The sequence below is a fragment of the Melampsora larici-populina genome, assembly GCF_000204055.1.
Source record: "Melampsora larici-populina 98AG31 unplaced genomic scaffold MELLAscaffold_32, whole genome shotgun sequence".
NCBI lineage: Eukaryota > Fungi > Basidiomycota > Pucciniomycetes > Pucciniales > Melampsoraceae > Melampsora > Melampsora laricis-populina.
In genome coordinates this window covers 604138-614818 of record NW_006768796.1, presented here as the reverse complement: position 1 = coordinate 614818, position 10681 = coordinate 604138, and the positions used below count along the sequence as shown (strand labels likewise).

The 10681-nt window shown below is 45.5% G+C and overlaps 1 protein-coding gene across 1 annotated transcript; it reads right to left on the bottom strand.

Annotated features, from left to right (window-relative positions):
* Positions 1-482: 482 nt before the first annotated feature.
* MELLADRAFT_117192 (uncharacterized protein) lies at positions 483-6775 on the bottom strand (the record flags this gene model as incomplete). The annotated part of the gene is made up of 5 exons (XM_007412661.1): positions 483-2823; positions 2962-4723; positions 4823-5917; positions 6022-6183; positions 6284-6775. 5 exons carry the CDS (start codon positions 6773-6775, stop codon positions 803-805), a joined length of 5532 nt encoding a protein of 1843 aa, XP_007412723.1.
* Between the last annotated feature and the right edge of the window lie 3906 nt (positions 6776-10681).

Here is a 10681-nt window from a genome sequence, read left to right as displayed (position 1 = left end):
AGACCTCTATAGATCTGTTGCACTAGTGTTCAATTTGTATTATTCCCATCTGAGAATTCCTGAAAAGATAGGCAGTGTACTAAGCTTAACGGGCGCGAGTGTTAAGCTTATGATGCAAGAAACAAAAAACTGATGAATTGCTGATAAGTTCATGTATCAACGCTCCAAACTTCTCTTGAAAACAATAAAACATTCAATCCACCCAAAAGGCTATTTTTGTGATGCTTTTGATAGGATAAGGGACATCCAAGTATATCAAAATAAGACACATCAAGTACTAACCTAACTAAGCCCCTCTCGGCGAGCGAGGGACTGAATTAGGTTAGCATCAAGTATGTCTTTCAATGAAGCTAAGAAAATAGTTTTCTCCAGAGTATGTATACCATTAGGCCCAACAAAAGCTTACAAACCTTTTCAATCACACAGAAGAAAAGGGTGATAGATAAACTCAAGATCTGATTCTAATTTCATGAAAGAAATTTGCAACAATCATCAAATCCATCCCTCCTAATTCCTTGCAAAGAATGATATATAATATATAAACAACAAGATTTTTTGTAGAAAGACAAAAGAAACATTTCTCATAAAACAATCTTCTTGAAACATCATTCCTAGTTCAAGATAAGAAGATATAAAATCACACAAAAAAGGCAGTGTATTGGAAAACCGAAAACAAACTCATTTATCCATCGCAAAAAACCAAACAAAAAAAGAAAATTATAAAGTTGAAAAATCAAAAAGTTCACATATACATCTACTAGACCTAAGCATAGCATCAGCAGCCTACAGACCTTCTTATATCTCAAGCATTGTTCATCACATCCCGCATTAATTGATCCAGGCGGTCCTCTAGCACATTGAAACTTTCACTTATTGTCTGCTTCGATCTCCCACTACCAGATTCATCTGGACCTATCACCTCATGATCTGAACGTGACTGGCTTGATGATGGTGACTGATACCAACTCTTGATTTCATTAGAGATACTTGGATCCTCTTCAATGTTTTGAATCGGTCCGAATAATTCCTTCATCATCTGCGACTCCGCTTCGTCCTCCTTCACAACTTCTTCCGTCGAGATCCCATTAACAGTACCATCAGTTTTGATAGGATGTGTTTTGACTCGAGTGCCGACCTCGTTGATAGGCGTTGATCGAGCTGCTCTATCCCGCATATGGCCAATCGTACTGTTTCCTTGCGGAAATGCAGAGTAATTAATCAAGTTCATCAACACATCCAGTCCAAAGTCATCACGATAGAGGAGGGGATGCCGATGTGTGGATTGTCTGCTATCAATTCCCACACCCCTCGTAGCTGAGGAGATAGGTGTGTAAGTGCTGTCTCCAGTTGGCGATGTCGCAGTGACGGGCGTCACCGGACTGTTGGTCCCAGTGGTGGAGTTGGATCGGCTAGAATTAATGGACGCTTGCAAAACCTGGGACTGTGTCTGAGCAGCCTCTTGAGATGATAAGATCTGGTCTATAGATGGTGCTCGCGAGTGATCGAGTCCTACGGCATTGGGGGCCTTTGGCGCATCGGTCGTTGAACCCCCTGATGGCGAATACACATTACGGGTTGGACTGAGACGAGAACGGGAAGAGGCCAAGTTGGCGTTCTCCGAAGGTGTCTTATTGTCCAGCGATTTGGCAGGTGCAACGGTCGAGTTCGCATTGTGATCAGTCCAAGAGGAGATGGAAGAAGATTTTCGTGAATGGCTTGAGCGCGTCTTTGAACTGATCTGCCGATTTGTCTTTACTTTCGCAAGTACTCGCTCAATCCGTTTCTCAAGTGATTCTACGTTGATGGGAGGACAGCCAGGGGTTGGACTATCTTTAGACTCATCTGGCATTTGAGAGAGGGCCACTGCAGAGAGATTTCGTTTGTCCAAGGCCGCCATTAACAAATCCTGGCGCTTGTTATCTCGAGTTATGGGTTGTCCTGCCTCATTCGTGTCGTTTAGTGTGGAAAGATTCGGATTGCCAGAGGAACCAGCTTGATCAATTGTGAGTGGAGCGAGACGTAGAGCTTCGATCGCTTGTTCGTCTTCATGTTTGTTGAAGGTAGTAGGAGATTCAACGCGACTATCTGCCATCACCGGTGATTCTGGCGCACTTGCATAGCCATCATCTGTCATAGAGCTAAGGGAATTTTGGCTTGAGGATCCGTTCTGACGACTGAGTTGTCGCCTTTTCTCAACAACACGAGCTCGTACGTCTTCAGTTGTCCGGGTTTGAGCAGCTGGTGTGAGATGAGGGGTCGGACTCCATTCACTTTCTATCAGTTCGCTAATGTCAAACTCGGTACCGGCAGGGTCAATGTAAGAGTAGCGGAAGGATTTCCCACTGCTATCACGCTTGCTACGGATAGTTGCATGATCATTCAAAGTGATGTCAACACCCTGGTCCGAATTGGGAGTTGCAGAGAGAAAGGCTGCTCGTCGATCCGCCATCATCTCTGCTGGCGACCCGTTGTGCCGCGTTAGACTGGTCGTAGCACCTCCAGGGCGTGAAGAACTTCCGGACAATCTGTTTGAGGCTCCTGAGGCAGATTTCTTGGCACCCATCAATCCGAGCTCATCAGCTACCGCTCCAGCTAAACCTGTAGAGCTTCTGTTAGACTCTCGTCTGGTGGGATGGTGTTGATGTGATGCACGCCGAAGGACGAAGACAGGATCTGTATTTAGAATATCTTGCAGGGATCCAAACACAAAGGAACCTTCTTGAGACCGGCGGCGAGATTCTTTAGAGCTTCGATCAGGTGGTCGGAATGCAGGTGGGGTTAAATATGCATCCAAGACCTTTGAGATCAACGGCACAGCTGCCTCTGATAGACCGTCATCAAACCAACGTTAGCGATACTCTCGACTGCGGCACGAAAGTAGAATGCAAGATTTACCTGAAGCGTTGCCAGGAAGCTTGATTGAGAGTCCGTATCTGACTTTAGATACACTGCGCCGCTTACTGACCTTCTCCTCAACATCGTCACCCCCGTCCACAACTCCTTCCGAGATGCCGAATGCGTCCAAGGTGTGCTCGATTGCCTCAGACACATTGATGTTACGAGGAAATAACATAATCTTTTCCCTCATAGTCAAGCTGACTGCTGAGTAGGAGGAAGCGGAGGAATTGGAGGAATTGCGTTTTCCTCGTTCATTCAACACAATCTTGGGTATGATAGCATTGGATTGAGGATCAAACACTACACCATCTGGAAGATCGTTGGGGTAAATTTGGATGCGCATGGCAAAACGCAGAGAAGGGGAGGCCATGGGTGAAAGGATGGATTGGCCTTGCTCAACAGTGGTGGAAGAGCTAGATGATGATGAATTGGATGTCTGTGATAGTCGGGAGTCCACTGGCTCAGATCGTATGGCGCCATCCGCAATGATGGTGCCCTTGTCCGAAGCATTGTCATCTGTACCTCCGGAAACGGCCATGTCTTCTTGAATAGGCTCTAGAACACCTGCACGATCATTCTTCCGGGACGAGAGAGGCTTAGTTTTTGGAATGACCTTTTCTTTCTCTGTTCCATAGCTATTGATGTAGAACTTGACAGCTGAGTCATCACTAAAGTCACTCATGCCTAGTCGTGAGATTGCTGGGTTCAGTGATAGGTTTGAGCTAATCGAGGATATTGAGCCAACCGAAGAACGCTTGACGGACGGGAGTAGTAAGCTGTCTTGACCCATAGCCTCGTTCATAGCCTCGAATACTTTGAGAGGTAGTTGTGATTCGTCGATCTTGTTTTCTTCGCCGCTAACAACATCTTTGATTGTGAGATAGTAAGATGACTGATATTCTGGGTCAGATGGCAGGTGGAATCTCTGCATCGCTTGTACAATTAGTTCCGTGGTAGTGGTCTGTTCACTCAACAGAACAGTTTTGAAGGTGGCTTCAGCATCTACATTCTCACCCGCAAATATTCTTAGCACATTCAGCATGGGAACCTCCATTCCTGGTACACTTGGAGAACCGATCAGACTGCCTGGCCTCAACCGTTGAGATGTGGCAAAGGGAGGAGAACCTAATCCGTTCAACGAGCCAATCGGGCTCAAGGGTGAAAGTGGGCCGACAGGAACTGCTTGGGACGAAGGTTGCATCGGTTGACTAGCCGAGATCTGAAGGGCAGGATTTTTACCAGAGAACGTAGTCGAATTGGCGGAATCGGACGGTGTACGGGAGATGCCATATTGACGATACATGACTTCCTGAGCTTCAACTTGCTGCTTTTTCAATGCAGCATCAGTAGAAAACAAGTCGCTGGTACCAGCTCGCATGCGACGATTTGGGCCCGACGCACTGGCAAGATTGCCTTCGATGGGTGGCGAGTTCATTGAATTCATCGATTGGTCAGATAGACTAGAGGGAGAACTGCTAGTGACACGTTCCGCTTCGTCACTATGCTCGTTGGTAGATTTTGCGGTCTTCTTATCTTTCTTCCGCCCGAATAGACCACTCAAAAGACCCTTCTTCTTCTTACCGTCCGGCTCATCCTCCCTTTTGTCTTTCTTTGAAGCTAAGCGTTTCCCAAATCCGCTCTTACCATCCTCAGAACCACCTAAGGAATCATTGGAAGCTATTGAAGCGATTGACTGGGCGCGTGGCCCTTCGATGGAAGCAATGGGCTGTTCATCTTCCTCATGGATGCGCGGGTCTGTCGGGGTAAATCTACGCAAGCTGGTACTGGCTTCTGATGTCGATCCTGAAGTAGATCTTTGTCGTGTCTGCATCAAGAATTCAAAATGAGGTCAAGAGTGAGATGCGATGAGGAGCAACACTGCGGATACAGCGCATTAGTCTATGAGGGGTTGAAAGCCACTCACGAGATGAGGAATATTGGAGGGTATCGACTGAGCGTCCACATGTTGGCTTTCTTGCGAGTCGCGTGCTATGTCGGGTGTCAAGGTCAATTTCTTGGTCTCCCCGCTCACCAAGGAGTTTGGGTTCAATTTCAGATCGTCATCTGGGACAGCCTCCTCAAAGGCTTTCATCATCTTCTTTTGAAGGTTCTGGGTAGTCTGTTTTGACTGAGGGGTGCTGGCTGAAGGTTGAATCGAAGCAGCAGTAGTGTCGGAGGTCACAGCAGTACTAATGATATTTAGGCGATTCGTTTGTTGAGGAGTGACGTCTCTAGACTCACTGGTATCAATCTGGCCGCGTTGAGCAGGGGAAATTCCTTTGCCTAATTGACTTCGACCGTCATCTTTATGTGAATTGGCGCCCCGTAAAGAGTCAGCAGATGCTTTGGCAGCCAGTCGAAGTCTGGCCCAGCCACTTGTGCCAGTACCTTTCGAACTCTCGTCCGTCTGTGAGTCTTGTGTTGAATGTTGCTGGTGCTGTTGCCGGAGCTGAGCCTGTTGCTTGTGTTCTTGAGTGAGTTGATCTTCAAGTTGCCGCTGAGCATCAGGTCCTTGTCTGTCACCTTTGCGGCCAGATATGATTTCAGGACCAAGCTGTGAGCGGGAAGTGTCAGTAGTGCAAATCGTACCTTCTTGCTCATCCTCATCCTCATCTTCAGTTTCTTCTTCTTCGTCTTCAAAGCCCTCCTCACCCTCTTCACCGAATTCGCCTTCGCCATCCCAATCACCCTCCTCGCCCTCCTCTTCGTCCCCAGACATTTCTTCGTCGCCTGTTTCACCAGCACCATCATCACTCCATTCGTTGCCACTGTTTTCAAAGTATGTTGGAGCGGTGAAGGCCACTGTTTTGCCTTTTCCAGTACCAGGTGCAGGTGCAACAGGAGGGGGAGAGAATGTGCCAGGTCCTGGCATAGCAGGGGGGAGAGGACCTTTACGAGCATCTTGTGGTGACCTCGAACGTACTGGGTCACCAGCGCTTGGGATTCGTAGTGCAAAGCGAGTCTGAGCTAGAGATGAGCCTGGGCCCGAGATGTGGTCATTTGGAGTAGCGGATGACAACTGTTGAGAAGAAATATCGCGTGAGACATGAATAGAAGTCAAACCAAGAGCAGCTGTTGAGAAAGTGGAAGCGAGTGAAACACGGCACGTGGGAGTCTACTAACGTCCACATTTCGATGCTTATTGAGGCGGGCAAGGCGTTCAAATGGCGTTTCGATGTTTTCAGCAGGTATATATCCTACAGCCTGAGTTTTGAGGACTCGAATCAACCACCAATAGGAGTTTGAATCATCCAGTAGTGTCAACTGGTCCCCCTTAACCACCGACTTTAAAAACGATGAACGAAATAAAATGAAAATCAAGATATCAGAAAATGCAATGCTCTGAGTGTTGCCTTGAAGCTGAATGTAGGGCACATGTACTGACAGCTTGACCATCCACGGTAGCCAGAAAGGTGTGAAGCGCGTAGACCAAGGTGAAGTCAATATCGTCAGAGCTAGGAATACTAGGGCTAGAGCTCATCGACACCGAATCACTAAAGCTCGAGTCACTTGCACGATCGCCTTCGTCATCGATCTCCATCCCATTGGTAGTTTCTTGTGGGTCGTTGGATTGAGATTGAGCAGCTTGCTGCTGTTGCCTTTGTTGATTGAGTTGCTGTTGTTGCCTTTGCTGAATGAGTTGCTGTTGTTGTTGATGTTGGAGAGCGCTATGAGCATCCGTCATATACAACTCATCATCTTCATCATCTTCATCTTCGTCCGCGTGATCATCTTCATCAGAATGAGAATTCTGTCCAAGCTCGACTGATTTTGTGACTTGAGAAGCAACTGAAGTATAACGTTGGTTTCCTGAATAATAATATTGCGGTTCTTGGTCATCGGATTGGATAGGTTTCTGAGAAGTGGTAGATGACATTGAGTCAAGTGTAAAGAAGGTTGATCGTGTCAGGATATGTCTGTCGCAAGGCAGGATGTGATGTTGTCAAGTTGACGTGTTAAGGTTGATTAGGGGCAGTATGGTGGCTCCGAATGAATTTGACCGAGACGAAGGCCAGAATGAATGTGAGTGAAGGTATGAAGTAGTATCGCATTCACTGTGACCATATGATTTGTAGCTTGAAATCTTGATTCTTAATCAGGCTGAGCAGAGTTGAGTGAGTTGGCGTTTCGTTTGTTTGTACTGACAGTTACAAATCACCCGATTGAAAACTTTAAGCTGACTTATGATTCAGATACCGTCATACAAGCATAGGTAGGTCTAACTTAACTAAGTCCCTCGATGCTGAGACAGCTGTCAATCAACGAGTTGAATCAGCATGTCTCAGCATGAGGGACTTACATCTAAACTCAGCTTTTTGGCCTGAGGGGTAAGAAATCCTTTGCAGAGGAAATCTTGTTTTTCTCATTTCCGTGAGCTCACCGAGGAACATTTTACCGCGCTTCATGGGCATATGCGCTGGCTCTCGCTGCATAATGTACAACTTGATTGATTGAAATTCCTCGGTTGTTCACCGAGCTACATATCTTTTGATTTTGTCATTTTTGTATGTAGCTCACTTGTAGCTCACTTGTAGCTCACTTGTAGCTTGGTGTTTCATCGAAATAAGTCCTCGACTTAGCAGAGCTACATGTGAGCTACAGGTGAAAATCACAAAATAGTAACTTATGTAGCTCAGCAAGCAACCGAGGAATCTCAATGATTTCACTTGTACATTTTGAAGAGGAGGTCGGCGCATAACCCCATGAAGCGCGGTAAAAAGCTCCCCGGTGAGCTCACGGAAAAGGACAAAGAAAGATTTCCTCTGCAAGGAAATCCTTACCTCTCCGGCCAAAAACCGGACATTAGATGTAAGTCCCTCATGCTGAGACATGCTGATTCAACTCGTTGATTGACAGCTGTCTCAGCATCGAGGGACTTAGTTAAGTTAGAGGTAGGTAAGGTTTTGTATGTACATATATGGCAAAAACAGTTAAAACCTCCGCCAGGACTCTAATATTTGGTGAAATTGAAGGGCGGGAAGGAATTGATGCTAATTGATGATTTGAATGTGAACCGGATGATCACAGAACATTAAAAAGCTCAGCATACATACAGTAGTTAACGTCTACTTTGTACTACCTTCCGACCAGCCAAATGAAATCTTGTTTTTGAGATCAAAAATGACTACCTCAATGACTACCTTGTAAGTTGATAACTAGACAAGTACATTAAGGAGAGTAAGTGTAATCTATCTATATCTCCTTGGGACCATCTGAGGCATTGATAATTTTTTTTTTCACTAGATGGTCAACATTTGGGCCCAAGCATAAGCTAGGCACTTAAGCCCCTTGGGTTAGGTACATAAGGTCCTAAGCCAAGTACTTAAGGTCTTGAGCCAAGTACTTACGGTCTTAAGCCAAGTACTTACAATCTTAAGTCAAGTACTTAAGGTCTTAAGTCAAGTACTTAAGGTCTCAAGCTAGGTACTTATAGTCTTAAGTGTCCGTGACAATGTGGACTTACACAGACCGGGGCCAGCTATGTGTCAGTGGTCCTGTGGTAGACCCAACGGGCTTACCAGCAGGGTAGATTGTAGGGAGAAGTGTTTGACCCAGGTGTGATGCAAGCTTTGCATATGTATCACAAGTTGCCTTGAGAAGCTTTTTGATACTCTGATGGTAGTAGGCCTTCGCCCCGGCCCCGCAGTTCCGGGGACTCCCCGGCTCCCGTCCCCGCGGGGTCGGGAGCCGGGATCAGTGCTGGAAAGGAACGATCGGCGGGGAGCTTGCGGGGGCTGGCCTCGGGGAAGCTGGAGGGGCTAAAACGCGCTAAAAGCAAGGCCTGCACAGCTAAATCTACGCTGCGCCCCCGGATTTGCCGGGGATCCCCGACTCCCGCACTTGCGAGGTCGGGATCCGGGACCAGTTTTTGCAAACCTTTTCACCGGGGAATTTCGGGGGCGGGCTTCGGGAGAACCGAGAAGGGCCGGGGAGGGGCCGGGGCAAAGGCCTAGATGGTAGTGTATAACATCCTTTCTTTGTTAATCTTCATTAACCCAACCATGTTCTCAAACCATATTGGTTTGCCCTCACTTTTAATCTCTCAACCTCCAATGATGTATATTTGGGCTATTGTTCACTTTCAAGAATTCCTACACAATCATGAACCTCATTTTGAAAGTTCACACTCATTCACAAGGTCATTCTAACAAAAGCCAAGACAAAAACAAGTAGAGAAAAAAAATAAAGTAAACAAAAGGATCAAGAAGAATTTTTAAGGAAATGACAAGAAAAAGAGCAGGAAACAATGTAACAAAGTCACATCACGTATAGCGGGTATAGAAAGTTTCCAACCACTACTTGACCCTTGTACATGGTTTTTTTTTGAATCCATGCCAAAAAAAATAAAAATCAGAAATGCCTGACAATTGGGCCCGGGGCCAGCCCCGGGGCCGCCCGTAGTCAGGTGTAGCACAGAGTAGACTTTAACTACTGTATTAGTGCTTGCACTTGATTTTTGCATGACATTGGAAAAATAGAACTGTAAACTTTGCAGTACAACGACCATTGCCTCCTCGGATGTGTGTGCAAAAGGCATAAAGATTGTTGAATTTTCATTGGTTTTGAATGATAAAAAGATGTTGTTTAACCTTCAAGATATTTTTGGATAGCCACCATTGAAAGCTTTTCACACATATCCTTAAATTTTTCATATGATCAAGTTTGAACCTTGGCAAAATCCTTGGGCCAATATGCAAAGCCCCTTAAAAAGCTTGTATCAAATTTGACCACATGGAAGGCTTGTCCAGTATATGTTTCCTTACAGTTTATATAGTTCACATCTCACCACTTATTCAACATGATTTTCTCTCATTATCCTTCCAAAAGAATCATAACTTGAGCAAATTCATTTGAAGTAGTCAAAATTCAATCCTTTTCTTTTACGTACAAAATTCCCCAAGAAAACCTCTTGATGGAGCCATTTCTTTATTTGGTACATGTTCAAAAGAGACAAGGTTTGTATGAAGGTTGGGTACAGGCTTCTATCCAAGGTTCAGTTTTGCTAATCACCTGCTCACTTGAGGAGTTCATGGTAAAGGATGTGGTCTCCTTAAGTACATTACTAAAGCTTAGGGGGAGATGGCAAGGTAGTCAAAGTTTTCATAGACCACTGAACCTGGTACTAGCTACCCCCAAGCAAACAAAATAGTTGATCGACTCGTTCCCAAAAGGATTTCGTTTGTAGGATACCGGTGAAGGTTCTTACCTTTTGAGCGAGCTTTAGAGCCCATTTCGATCTATCTTGTCTGTACTAGACCTTGGGTACACATCTAGTTGCACATATCCACAATGATAGTGATGAGTTGATGAGTCGGTTGGTATATATAAGGTGTCATCAGATAGCTGACCCAAGGAAGAAAGCCTAAGGTCTCCAGCCCTCCTCTCTTCACCGAGGGGGTGCCATTCAAGTACACCCAAATGCTGGCCTCCAAGCAAATTGCTGAGGGTCTGGGTGATAGGGCTCCAGGGAAAAGAACACTTGGACCAAGATGTGTCTGTTTGTGAAAAGTCCACCCTACTGATCATGCCTCACAAGACCGCCAATCATTTGATCAGTGTACTGTTGATCATTTGTGACCACTTTTCATTCTGCCACTGTGTACTTCCTAACATCAAGATAGAAGCTATTCTCATCATCCAGATTCAACTAAATCAACTCCTTGGTTATACCAACTTGATTACATTATTGAGGAAATATCAACCATAAAATGAAAAAGTAACGAGATCCTTAAACATCTATAAATAAATTATATTGAACTCAAGTTTCAGTGTTTTTCTTTCT